This window comes from Brassica oleracea, chromosome C4, assembly GCF_000695525.1.
Source record: "Brassica oleracea var. oleracea cultivar TO1000 chromosome C4, BOL, whole genome shotgun sequence".
Taxonomy (NCBI): domain Eukaryota; kingdom Viridiplantae; phylum Streptophyta; class Magnoliopsida; order Brassicales; family Brassicaceae; genus Brassica; species Brassica oleracea.
This window is the reverse complement of record NC_027751.1, coordinates 47,806,391-47,819,927: the sequence shown is the minus strand read 5'-3', so window position 1 is coordinate 47,819,927 and position 13,537 is coordinate 47,806,391. Positions and strand designations below refer to the sequence as shown.

Sequence of the window (13,537 nt, the reverse complement as noted above, 5' to 3'; positions counted from 1 at the left end):
CGTCGGAATGCACCGAGGAACACTCTACGTCGGAAGTGTCCGAGGAACGTTCTCCGTCGGTACGTAGTTTTTCCGATGAACTCTGGTCTCGTGTATCCGCATCGTAATATCGTCGGAAGTTCGTCAGAATGACGTTTCTCGGTATTCGTCAGAAAGTCGTCGGAAGTTCTGACGAAATTCCGACGAATTTTTTTTTCCGACGAAACGATACCGACGGACGGGTTCGTCAGAAATTCGTCGGAATCGGTTTATTCCGACGAATTTCCGACGATTTCGGCCATCAGAATCCCCCTGTTTTCTTGTAGTGATCTAATATACGATATTTATGTTTGATTAGATTTTAAAAAGTCCAAAAAAGTTATAATAATCATAAAAATAATAGTAAAGTTAAGACTTACATGGAAAATGCAAGAGAGTGCAATAAATAATTAGGTTTTTGTTTAATACTTATTTTATAGATAATTAAAAGGAAAAGAAGATATTGTAGAAAACAAACGCTTATTGTAATCATTAATTCATCATGAAAAAGAAAATAAAAGGGAAGGGGGAAAATCAAAAGCCGGAATCGAAACTGCCACTCGTAGGATATATTGATAAACGTTGGCGCCCCTGATATATTGATAAACGTTGGCGCCTAAAACTCATGTTTTATGAGCTTTAGGTCAGGGCCGGCTCTGATGATATATCTAGATGTTTCACCAGATACAGACAGGAACATAGGCCAGTATATGTGATATATATGTAACTAGTGACCTATAGCAATAGAAGGTTTATCGATCGAGAAAATTAGTCATAACTTAGATCTGGATGTCACTCAAACAAATGGTCATACAACTTGGTTTATTCTCTGGTATCACTTTCCCAAAATTACTTAAATAGGCCACAAGGCCCACACTCAGAAGACAACCCATTGAATCTGGATTCTTAGAACAATAAAAATATTTTTTTGACCCAAAAAAAAAAGAACAATTAAAATATTTTTACGAACTATACGTTGTCTTTATTTTTTATTTTTTAATGAAAGTAGTCTTTAATATCAATTCATAAAATTGCCGAAAAATAAAGATTTCTTGTCTGAACATTTTTAATAGGTAATTAATTCCACAATGATCTTTGGTTATGCATAGCAGAAACAAATAAATATAAGCGAAATATGGTTCGGAATACTAAAAAAAATGGTGCAATAACTGTTTTGTATTTTTCTTCTTTAAGCAAAAAACTAGATTTTCAAAGCACGGGAGTATATTTGTTGACAAATTTATTGATATAATTGTTTGTTAACCTATAAACATTTTCGGTTTTCGAGTTTGATTGTGGTTTCTGGTTTAGAAATAGGGTTTAGAGTTAAGAGGTTGGGATTTGAGATTGAGGTTTAAAATTTTATAAAATAAAAAATAAATATTAAAAATTTGAAAATAAAAATTTTAAAAATAGTTTCAAAAATTATTTTCGAATTACAAAAAGAAAATTTGAAAAAAATAAAGAAAAAAAAATTCAAAAAAAAAATTTATAAAAAAATTTGAATTTGAAAACATATAATCTAAAACTATAAAAAAATTATTCTTTTTAATTTATTTATTTATTTTATTTATTTTTATTTTTATATATATATCTAGGTTATTAAGGTCATTTTACCTATTAAATGGAACATTTTGGTCATTTTCCTCCTTGTGGTCTATTTTTGTGACTAAAACTTGAAAATTGTCTATTTAGGAGAATTCTCCTTAGAAATATATAAACTATTTTGGTTATATATGAAGTTGAGTTTTGGTTAAAGTGATTGAATATTTTGATATTTTGTGTGTTATGGATATATAAAAATTTCGAATTTTTCGGTTCTTGTTACATTTCTGTTTTAAATCATTTCAAATAATTGAGATAAAATAAAAAATCTTCATATTGTGAATCACCAGTATAATAAAATGGGAGAAAATTTAGAAAATTATTTTATTTACATATCTATTTATTTAAGGTATAAATAATATAGCAAATAATAACAAATAATTTTAATAACATAAAGTTACTATATTCAGAAAAAATGTTATTGTTTTTATTAAAAATATAATTTGTAATGTTTATATTATAAAAAAATTATAATGTCGATATTTTGTATTTTTAAATATTTTAATTTGCTGAAAATAATTAAAATGAGATGCATTATTACTTGATTTTAAAATCACATGCAAAAATGATCAAGTTGGGCGCAAAAACCAATTTAACGAGAAAGCAAAGCAAACATATATCTTATTTTATCTTAATAGACCGAAACTCACTGTCCTCATAAATCTAGTTTATTGTTTAACCGACAAAATCAGATTGATTATTGGAAAAAATGACTGAAAAAGTTAATAAAAAATTTTGTAATTAATTGGAAAAGTGAGGGCATAGTCCTAAAAAGAATTATGCTTTAATCGTATAGATGAACAACGGCAGAAACGCCGTGAGGCTACCGTCAGTCACATTCATCTTTTCGAAACTCCCCAACGTTCCTATTTCTATTCAAACACATCAACGAGGCAACAAAACAAACAAATAAAATAAAAACAAAAATCATCTCTCTTCGTCGTCTTCTCCTCTCAAGAATCGAAAAACCGAAACAGAGGAAACATCACCCACCACCACCAATGGGATGTTTTACTGGTTGTTTCGGTCTCTCTTCCAACACAAAACGCAGAAACTCCACCAGGAAGATCCTTCCTCAGCATCAAGTAACCTCCTTTTCTTTCTTGTTTCTCTCTCTCTCTCTCTCTCTTTCTAACATTTGTTTTCTTGCAGAGAATCTGTAGCTATGAGCCTCTACTCTCTTCAGATCCGTCAGATTCCTTCACTAATGTAGATAGCCCTGAAAAGATCTCGACTTCGAACCTCAGGTCAGTGTTCTTACTCTGTTTTATAGATTCAGATTCACTCATAAAGATGATACCTTTCTGCTCTGAGATTATCTACCTGATGATAACCGGTTATAAAAGGCCAAACCCAAACCGGTTTTAGCAGTTCATTCAACAATGGTCAATGCTCTGTTTCTGGTTCTGTGTCAGGTGTGAGGTGGGTGCAGAGGAGGAGGAGAAAGGAACAAAGAAGACGAGGAAGAGAGTCAGGTTTAACTTGAATGTGCAAACCCTTGAACCACCTCCACCATCAAGATACGAGAATTATTGCAGCGGTGATGATGATGAAGAGGCAAAAGGAGAGATAAAGAGCAGTAGATCTGTGTATCCTTCAAACTATAGATACCATAACTGCGAAGATGAAGATGAATTGGGATATGGAGAGAGTGATTTTGAGGATGAAGACTATTGCACAGATGATGAAAACGACTATGAAGATGACGCTGATGATGAAGAAGAAGATGAGGACCAGGATGTGACTCCTCTATTGAATCCAGTTGAGAATATTGCGCAGTGGAAAGCGGTTAAAGCAAAGCCGGTGAGAGTTAGGCAGCAGCTGATGAAGGAGAACGTTCAAGTGGAGAGTGATGATGATGATGATGATCAAGCAAGACCACTACTGAAGGAGATCATCGTTAATACTAGCCTTGCCGACTGGTTGGTCTCACCGAAGAGTTTTCATGGGAATGGTTCGGCTAAGAGATCACCAATTGTGGACATCACCAACATGGCGAACAGATCAAAGGTTCCACAATGATGCAGTGTTTTGTTTGTTTGTTTTTTTTTTTTGTAGCATTTCTGATTCTTTATGTGTGTGGAGATTGGAGGTTTGTATCATCAGTTTCATTATTCAGATTTATTTTGATAAAGTTGTGTGGTCTTTCAATGTTTTGGCATCTGCTTATGATTTGGTTGAGGAGAACAGTTACTGGAAGCAGAGGAATGGCTGCACATGCTTACAATTGAATTAGCTTGTGTGTTGCAGTAAAAGACATACATAGTTTACTGTCAAAAACCTGTCATCAAATCAAACAGCACTCCCAAAGATCTCCAGCCTCTCTATTGGACAATACAGCAGTAATCTATAATCTATATATACTCTCACTCCTGTGAATGAAATGTGATGATCTGGTATAAGTTTATGTGAGTCTACATCCCTCCTTTGAACTGGCTTCTTGATACAAGTCCTGAGCACAAAGCAGACAAGCCTGCTGGTTCGTCTGTCCTCAAAAAGAACTGATTGCATAAAAAGAAGCTAGATACAAAGGACGAGCTCATTGTTAAAACTCCATGTTAAATGGTGGTTGGTTGAGGACTACATAATTGTGCAGAGGCAGGAATCTGAATCATCTTCATCTGCATCGCTTACTTCACTGCAAGCAAAAATGGAGGCAGTAGTAAGAAATATAAGCGTTAGAAATTTCCGAGCAAAACACACAACAACGTAGGAGAAAGTAAAGTTCTTGAACGGAAGGAAACTATTCTACTGGTCCTATAGCAGAGGAGAAACTACCAGTGTGGAACTTGTACAGTAGTTCATCAAGTGAAACAGAGGTAGTTAGTTCATTATCTTTTTTTTTTTTTTTTTGTCAAACAGTTAGTTCATTATCTCTTGGTGTTTTTGCTAAGTTCAGTTTCCACAAGCCCAAGAATGATGTGATAGTGAAAGCAACGAGCTATATTACAATAGACAAAGGCAATTCTAAGTGTTTTTCATAGACTCATCAACAATAACACTTAGCTAACAAATCAAGGAGAAACAGATTAGCAACCAACCACAAGAATTTCTCTACTGAAACCATTAAACAAAAGGGCACTAGTCAAAGATCCAGAAGACCATTCCAAAATCACAGTATCAGTCAGAATCAATACAAACATAACGTAATGATATTGTTCCCAACTTTGCAAAACAAGTTAACATCTAAGCAGCAGCAGCAGCAGAGGCAGACCAAACAATTGAAAACAAAAAATCACAATACTACAATTCCAAAATTAAAGTGAAAAATATGAAGGAAACAAAAAAAAAAAACAATCAACATAGACTCTTGTTCCTTACCTTGGTTCATAAACCAAAACCTCAGCAAGATTGTCTCCTTTGTTGTCATTCCACTGGACAGTCCTCTTAATCTTGTCAGTACTTCTAGACATCCCTCCTTTCCTAGGAGGCGGCAATAAACACTGTGACTCACTTTCTTCTTCTTCCTCTTCCTCCTCAACCTCACTGCTCTTTAGACTCACAACAATAGCCTTATTATTACTACTCTCACATCCATTGCCTTCTTTACCCTCTCCACAAGTCGTATCCATAATCAAAACAATCTGGAGAAGATAGAAAGATTCTTCTTCCTTTTTTCTCTTTCCTAATTCATGTCAAATACAATCCACCATTAATCATGTAAAGGTTTGAGCTTTAATCCTTCCTGATGCAAAACGAAAACAAGGATAACAAACCCTTAATCACCAAATCAAAAGTAAACCCAGATCAAGAATCGAGATACAGATCGGGAATACGAAACCAAAAACTGAAATAGAGAAAGGCAATGCTTACCTACTCAGTGTCGGCGTTTGGGAGAGAAAAAACAAACTCGAATTTTCTCGGGAAAGATTCAAACTTTGAGAAGGATTAACATAAACAGCAGATCATCTAATCGTATTTCAACAAGAAATCTCAGAACCCATCAATGGCTCTGATCCGATAACGAGAAGAAGAAGAAATGAAAAATCTGAGAGACGCGTTTCTATCTGCTGTGTTGTAATTTTGGATGATGAATAGAATCAACGGTCGAGATTTGACGTGAGGGTTTTGCAGATCAGATTAATGATTTTTGTTTTGGTTTTCTAATCGTTATTATGAGTTTAACATACTTGGGTCCGTTGACTAATCATTTTTAATTAGCTAACTTACAATATTTTAATCACTATATTTTTGTATTTACTTTGCAAGTACAACTGGTTTATCTATAGTTTAATATGCTTTGAATTTGTCATAAAAGGTTGGCAATTTTTAAATTATAGAAAATTTGGCAAAGTAATAATAAATAAAATAAAAGGTAATCAGCAAACTACTATGTTTGTACGTAGAGATTAGTATTTTAGTTCCTTAAAGATTAAGTAGGTTGCATAAAATAGAGCCTAAGACTTGTATTTCTCGCAATAGGAAGTTAATTAATAATTCATGATATATACTTTAGTGGTTGCTTGTTTAATAATTTTTCTTTTGTACATTTTTCAGATAAAAATCGTTAAGGTGCTTCTTCAATTATTTAAATATATTTTAACAGATTTCTACACAAATAAACTATTTAAAAGTCAGGAAACAAACATATTTCCAAATGAGATGTTACAAAAGACAGTGCCGGTATAACATTTTTGGATGGCCTAAGCAAAATTTTAACATATTGTTAATATTTTAATCTAGTATCATATATATTTATAATATAATAAATGTTATATAAAAATTTCTTACACTAGTTCAGCTCGATAAAATAACTTAATTAAGTCAACCATACTATAACAAGGTTAATCAAAATTATAAACTATGTTTACACATAGATAACGTATCAGTGTTTAAACTACCTATATACTATATTTTGAGTATTTTATTAAGTTAAGTATTTGTTTTGAAGTATTTTGGTGTTATTTGGTAGTTTTGCAGGTAAGTCTACTTGTAACAAAAGAGTTTAAACCTGATACAAAAAAAGAAATAAAAGATGTAGAATTATGCAGATATGTCTGAAGTTTAGCAACATATGGAAGATTTTTCACAGTGAGATTGTGCTCAGTTTGGACACAAGATAGAGGAATGATTTCTCTTTCCAATACTATCTTGGTAAGGTCGATTCATCGGTTAAATCAAAAGTTATGCCTGTATTACTGAAAACTGGTTTGTTTGTCAATTTAATACTAGAAAAAATTAGATTTCTTATTTTTGATTTGATTGTGCCTAAAATTCAACCAAGACGTATTTTTGACCTATATCTACTATTTGAGTCGTTTTTAGGTCAAGACTTTTAGGTTTTAAAGTTGTGAAGTGACGAGAAAAACTTTTTGAACCCTTGTTTTTGTCTCTTTTTTCTAATTAAGCATATTCTATCATTGATTTTGTGTTATTTGGTTATGTTGAGTAGCATTATATTTATATTTTAGGGTTTTAAAAGAATTGAAGGTAATGATTTTTAGGATTGTTTGATTAGGAAATATGCATTACAGTTTTTCGCTTGGATTGTTCTTAATGTTTGAATTTGATTGATCACCTAGTTCATGATTTCAGGTTTATTAATTGAATGCAGTGAAAGTTGATTTGACTCCTTTTAAATATTTCATGTGAGCAAGGTGTTTTTAGCCAATATGGGTTGATGTTATTGCGTTTTGTGACCTATCGAAACTCGAACTTGATGTATGTTTAATTTTTTAGGTTGAACGAGAATTAGTTCTCTATGTTCTTAGACATAATAACTGGAGCCAGGGTATTGGAAAGTTTATACATTTGTGTTTTGAATTCTAGAATGGTGCTTAGTTGATTTTTTGATAAATTGTATATATTCATAATCTGATTTCAATGTGATTTTCTTAATGCATGACGCTTTTATTTTATTATTTATATCCGCATATTTAATTTTTGATTAATTTAAGGAGAACCAAAATTCTTTTTTTGCCCTAGCTTGACTCTATTATCACAGACTTATTGTCAAATCTTGATCTTCCTGAATTTTCTTCCTTCTATATTATCCTGATTTGATGTGCACTTGCAGTGTAATTAAAGAGCTAAAATAAGTTATCAATATACTATTAAAAATAATAATAATATGAACAATTCAGATGAAAATATGTTCCCTCGTGATGTATGCCCTAATCTATCTTGTGGTTTGTTTGCCTTCTAGACCGACCCTAGGAAATTATGACCCTCTCAAACAAAATAAAAATGATTCGATGGAGAGACATCGATCCTTTAAGGCATTATTTTTTAAAACATCAGATAGATAAGATAGCAGAACCATCCTTGCAATAATTCTAGTATTTTGCGGTTATACCACTTTAACACTACACAACAATACTCGCAAGCAATTTGAGTTGGATGCGTGCGATGGATGACAATTACCAAGATTATTAATATATTGTGGTCCAGCAACATATTATTAACATATAGCTTTTGCATTATTAAACAAAAAGGTTAAGTTTTAATTGGTTTGCGGTTGGCGTAACTCTCCACAAAATCATATATAATGAAACTGTTTAGATTAGAGGTCAGGAAGATCACCCAATCGCGACAATGACTTATCCACAAGGAGGTCAATTTCACGTTGTTGTGAAACTGCATAATCCTTATCAGTCAATTTCCACAGCTTCTTATCAACCGTATCATACACCTTTCGCACGATAAAACCTCTGCCTCTCGGAAGTTGCTTATGATCTGGAACAAAATTCACCAGGCATCTATGCATCACAGATTCTACTGGGACCTCGTTACGATGGAAACTGTAGAACAGTTCACGTGTATCATTTACTACCCAGTTTCCACCATCCTTTTTCTTTGCATCTTCTTGACGATAAAACCACTGTCCCAGAATCATCATCCTTCCATAAGAACTGATAAGCATTATACAAAAGTTCAGCAACACGTACACCAGTACCTTGATAATGGCAATATAAGGAATTAGACTATTTTCTTCTGAAAACAACATCACCGTATCCTCCTGTGCAAGAAAGGAATGTCTGAGAGACTAGAAACAAAGCATCCAGGTGCAAAGAGAAAGCATGATCTAAAGAGAATCTAAAAAAAACAGCATCTATGGCTAATTATACAGACATCAAAGTTCCTTCAAAGCCCTGGATTCAGCGATGTAATCACCAAAAAGAAATTAAACAAGGTGCACTCGAAACCCATAATATATTATGCATCATCAATCTAGTTCACACAACTCAACAGCTCGTATCTTTCACCTTTGTACTCGAACTGCCCGTAATGGTTTCTTCTCCTTTCTCCTCTACCCGTAACTTTAACCGGCTCACCAACCGGTTTCGCGTCATCGGGCTTCAGCGGTGTTCCGTCGTCAGGTCTCCTTGAGTTCTCTCCCTGCGACCTCGTCTCCGCTACAAAGTCCTCTTCGGCGTCACTCGAGTACACCTGATCAAACCTCCGACGCGACACCATCTTTCTACCTGTGTGCATAAGAGAACAGAGACAATTAATAAGATATATATTGTTGTTTTCTCAATATGATAGAACGTATAGTATGTATATTCACACACCTTCTTAACTTTTGGGTTTGACAAAGAGGTTAGATACATGCATATATATATATACTAACTTACAGTTTTATAAGCCAAGATTTATTTTATTGCTTAATTATCTTTGACGATTTTTTATGGTCATTTTGGGATATCTTACTAATAAAATAAGATGGTAAAAATTTATTATTTAGGAAATTTTATCAACAAAATTTAAAACTGGTCAAAGTAGTTAATAAAAATGGTCAACTTTCTCTTTTAAGATATCTTATATTTGACCCGCACCGTCCATGCTGATAACTTTTCATTTTATAACTGTTAAGATTGAAAAATTATATAATTTTTATTTATTTTTGTTATTAATCGAATGCATTATTTTATATAAGAAGCTGAAAATTTTGATGAGATTCTTTATAACTTTTTTAATATATTTTGTCATAATTAAAAATAAACATTAAATTTATAATTAAAATTGATTTCTTTTTAGTATCTTAAATGAATTAAAAAAAACTAAAGTTTTTGAATAGCATATTTTGTAAATAGCACCTAAAGTAAATGTTAGCAATATTCTATTATATTTTGTATATAATCATTTTACAAATATATCGCTGTTTAAAATAAACAATTAAATAGGTAATACATAGTTGTAGATATAGTTTAACATATATTAAAAAATTGTATAAAAATATTCAAAAAATTGTATAAAAATATTCAACAATTTAATCCTTTTAAACAGTGAATGATATTTTAACCTTTTAAAATGTTGAATACTATTTTATTTATTTATTTAAATGAAAGTATTTTTTTAAATGTGTTAATTTACCAATTTAATATAATTATCATATTTAATTCATATATTACTTCTATTTTAATATAATATAGAAAATAATTATACAATTTATAAAAAAATAACATATAATTTTATTTTATTTTATAATAAAATTTTAATTTAAATTAATTTATAATAATATTTTATATTAGTTACGAAATTAATCAATTTATTAATTAAAATATTTATTAAGACTTTGTTAGATTTTTCTCAACAGATTTATAATGTAATATATTTATAATTATTAAGATTTTTAAATGTTATATATTTAATAGTTTAATGTAAATAATCAAATAGATGTAATGAATGAAATGAACCTATTATGATTTTTTACGGTAGATAAAAAGTTGTACTTGAAGATATGTCTTCCTTACTTTTGTGATAAGTAAATTTACTAAATAGAATTCTTCTGAATTGAGTACACCAGCTATAATAAGGTTCTCCTGTTACATAAATGTATAAGTTTTCATTATATATGTTTTACTATTCAACAGCAGAAGCTATTAAAATCATTACAAGGATTTCTGAAATACAAGCGTTAATATTAAGTAGTCAATTATAAGAGATGCTAAAGAGTTTGAATTTTCAAGATGATTCACAAGCGATGAACAACAACAACAGACACATCAGGATTGTTTATCATCGAAGTGAACCCTTTTACGTCTTTAAACAAGTTTAGTTTCCCTGTTTTCAATTTTTTTTTTACCTTGTTTTATCTACTTGTTTGAGTTGCATTAACTATGGTTTATATACATAGACCGACGTCTAAATTCTCTTGAATGTTTTCAGCCGAAGAAAATTACGGCGGTGTTTCCAATGAATTTTAGAGACGATTCGGATGTGGTATATAGTACATGAGTGACGTTTTTAACTGGTACCAAAATGTGAAACAAATGATCTCATTTACGGCTGTCAAATCTCAAAAACGAAACATATCATATGCAATTTAACACGACCCAATATTCTAATTTAGTTTGTCTATTCAAAGTAAATAAACAAGAAGGAGAAACAACTATGCAACTGTACTAAAACAATATATATTGTTTTGAAATTTGAAGTGTTTTCACAGTATATCTTCTCTTTGTTAAATTTATCCTTTTTGTTGAAAACTTTAAATATTGAGTAAGAAAAGGAACTAGTGGAAGTGGGTAGCCAAAAGGAAATGGGAAAGGCACCACAATGTAGTTGGTCACCAGTACCTCCTTTCCAACTTAGACGAGAACCGGTCCAAGACTTGACCACTAATTCTGGTTTTGTCTCTTTTGGTACAATTTCTAATTCCTTTAATCTGTTTATCAATTTCAGCCTCTTTAGTTAGTATTATATACACGAGTTTCAATCTTGTTGTCATTGCAGATATTACTTCACGGCACGTTGAAGGAAAGAGAGTACTAGACACAACGGTTTGGAACTTACTTAATTTTTACGCATACGTTGAATACCATATTAAGGTAAACATAGTGATGACTTCTTCAAAATAAATACCATATATAAAAAAAAAATAATAATAATAATAAAAATAAATAAATACCATATATTAGATTTTGATGTTTATATTCTTGTTACTGAAATTCACAACCTTTTGTTGGTAAAATAGTGTTCGAGAGGGTATATTCAGAGAAGGATGCGAAAAGGAATGGATAGCTTGGTGAAGGTATTTTATTCATTTTACGTACATACAGACGAAATAACAACAAGTTTGATGATAAAATAACTTTTAACTTGTTGTAAATTCTAAGAGTTGATTACATTAAGAAACATTTTTTGACTTTCTATTACACATAGAGACATTTCTTACATGTGACACACTTTGTTGTGAGCCAGCAACAGATTGTGGACAATTTTGTCCTTAATGGAAAGGACACTTGTGGATCAGTGATTTGTGGACGAGTATGCGTGGTTGGATGATTTGTGGACGGGTGATCTGTGGATGAGTGATGAGTAATGTGTGAATATGTGATGTTAATGTGTTTATAGTAACTCTCTGTTTTGATTTCATAAAACTATACAAACAATACGTGGACATGGACTCATGTTACTAAAATTATACCATAAAACGTGGACAGAGACTCTGTTATCTTCAATACAAACACTTGGCTTCTTCAGCTCAATTGATAAATTATCTGCAATTAAACTTCAATCAAGATGAGAAAGAAATGATATTGTAAGTATGAGCGGAGAGAAAAATCAAAGAAGCGTTACCTTTTGTCGGAGAGTAATAGATATTGCATGTCAGAGATTTATGATCTAAGCATTTGCGCTTTGTCATGATGTGGATGAATGTAATTTTGATTAGAGTTGAATTTAGATTTCGAGATGATGAGTGGAATCGAAGGAATATTGTCCATATCCACAACTAGTTTATAATTCTGTTAAGATGTTCATGTCCACAACTAATTTATAATTATGTTATCCCCGCTTTGGTGTCCACGTCCACATTTTGTTTACACATTAATATATATAATATATATATGAACATGAATCTTAAAAGATACAGAATTTTATATATAATTTATTATGATAATTATTTTTGTTTTATATATTTTAAAACTTGAGATAAAAGTAAATAAATACATAAAGTAGAATAAGAAAAATAATAAAATGAAATAAGAAGAGGAGAGAGATTCCCTTTAGTTTAGGTTCATAAGAGTCTTTTTGACAAAATAAAGTGTGTCTCAAGTGATAAGTGTTTTGTAGTGTAATTTGAACGTGAGAATGTGTCTCTAGATGTAAAAAATTCAAATTCTAATTATATAAGCAGCTGCTAAATAACACAAGCCTGGAAGAAGTTCCTCAAAAGTGTATTTTTTTTTTCTTCTGGTTTTGCCTCTTATAAAAGGTTTTTGACTTTCTGTATTAATGTTTTTTACAATTTGTATTTCATACTCTGGTTCATAGAAAATGGAAGATGCAAATACTTTAATTAAGAAGCTTGTGAAGGTTCAAAAAGGCAAACTGATGATGAAACAGAGATGCAAGGAAATGACAAGGAAGGTGAAGATAAGTAGATTCCGGATAAAGATTTAACGGATGTGCTCGTTTTCGATTCAATCAACGGTGGATATCTCTCCCCAAGTTCTCTTCTAACCCCTCAGATAAATCATACACAAAATTGGACTAAGCTATCTCTTAGACATCGAAGTCCCCATATATACATCTATGCATATGCACATATGTATACAACACACACATCCACGTGAGAGTTGTATAAGTCATTTTCTCTAACAAAATATGTAAAACCTCAAGTAAAATATGATGATCTGACAAGTAAACACATGTGATTAAGTGGTTTAGTTTCATTAGTTTAAATATATATAATAGTTACATCAAATAGATAGATAATGATACTTTTACACCAAATGAATAGATTGATTTCAAACCGATCGACTTACGAGCAGTGTATAAAATTATATTGAAAAAATCCATTTCATAATTATCAGATACAGCAAACAATTAAAGAACCAAAGATAAGTGAGTAAACGAAAATAATGAAAATTTATCTGACGGTGGATGATGGGTAGTTAAGATTCATATATTTCAATTAAATACCAGAAAATGCTAAGGAAGAGCAGGCACTGAATGCATGCATGTT

General features: G+C 31.3%; 4 protein-coding genes across 4 annotated transcripts; 2 read left to right on the top strand and 2 right to left on the bottom strand.

The window, feature by feature from the left end:
* The first annotated feature begins 2,469 nt into the window (after positions 1–2,469).
* On the top strand, positions 2,470–3,792 carry LOC106337001 (serine/threonine-protein kinase rio2). The gene is made up of 3 exons (XM_013776012.1): positions 2,470–2,708; positions 2,776–2,870; positions 3,039–3,792. Exons 1-3 carry the CDS (start codon positions 2,625–2,627, stop codon positions 3,643–3,645), a joined length of 786 nt encoding a protein of 261 aa, XP_013631466.1. The 5' UTR covers positions 2,470–2,624; the 3' UTR covers positions 3,646–3,792.
* Positions 3,793–3,835: 43 nt separating this feature from the next.
* Positions 3,836–5,635, bottom strand: LOC106337003. The gene is made up of 3 exons (XM_013776013.1): positions 5,437–5,635; positions 4,945–5,308; positions 3,836–4,261 (listed from the first exon to the last, which is right to left on the bottom strand). Exons 2-3 carry the CDS (start codon positions 5,193–5,195, stop codon positions 4,204–4,206), a joined length of 309 nt encoding a protein of 102 aa, XP_013631467.1. The 5' UTR covers positions 5,196–5,308; positions 5,437–5,635; the 3' UTR covers positions 3,836–4,203.
* Positions 5,636–8,012: 2,377 nt separating this feature from the next.
* On the bottom strand, positions 8,013–8,580 carry LOC106341559. Its single transcript, XM_013780296.1, has 2 exons — positions 8,519–8,580; positions 8,013–8,443 (listed from the first exon to the last, which is right to left on the bottom strand). The coding sequence occupies exons 1-2, from the start codon at positions 8,567–8,569 to the stop codon at positions 8,126–8,128; spliced, it is 369 nt and encodes a 122-aa protein (XP_013635750.1). The 5' UTR covers positions 8,570–8,580; the 3' UTR covers positions 8,013–8,125.
* Positions 8,581–10,420: 1,840 nt separating this feature from the next.
* LOC106339086 (actin-related protein 2/3 complex subunit 2B) lies at positions 10,421–13,066 on the top strand. Its single transcript, XM_013777905.1, is given in 9 exon segments — positions 10,421–10,618; positions 10,735–10,803; positions 11,069–11,210; positions 11,302–11,396; positions 11,543–11,599; positions 12,707–12,746; positions 12,844–12,866; positions 12,868–12,969; positions 12,971–13,066. Coding segments are annotated over 9 exon segments (822 nt in total).
* Positions 13,067–13,537: the final 471 nt, after the last annotated feature.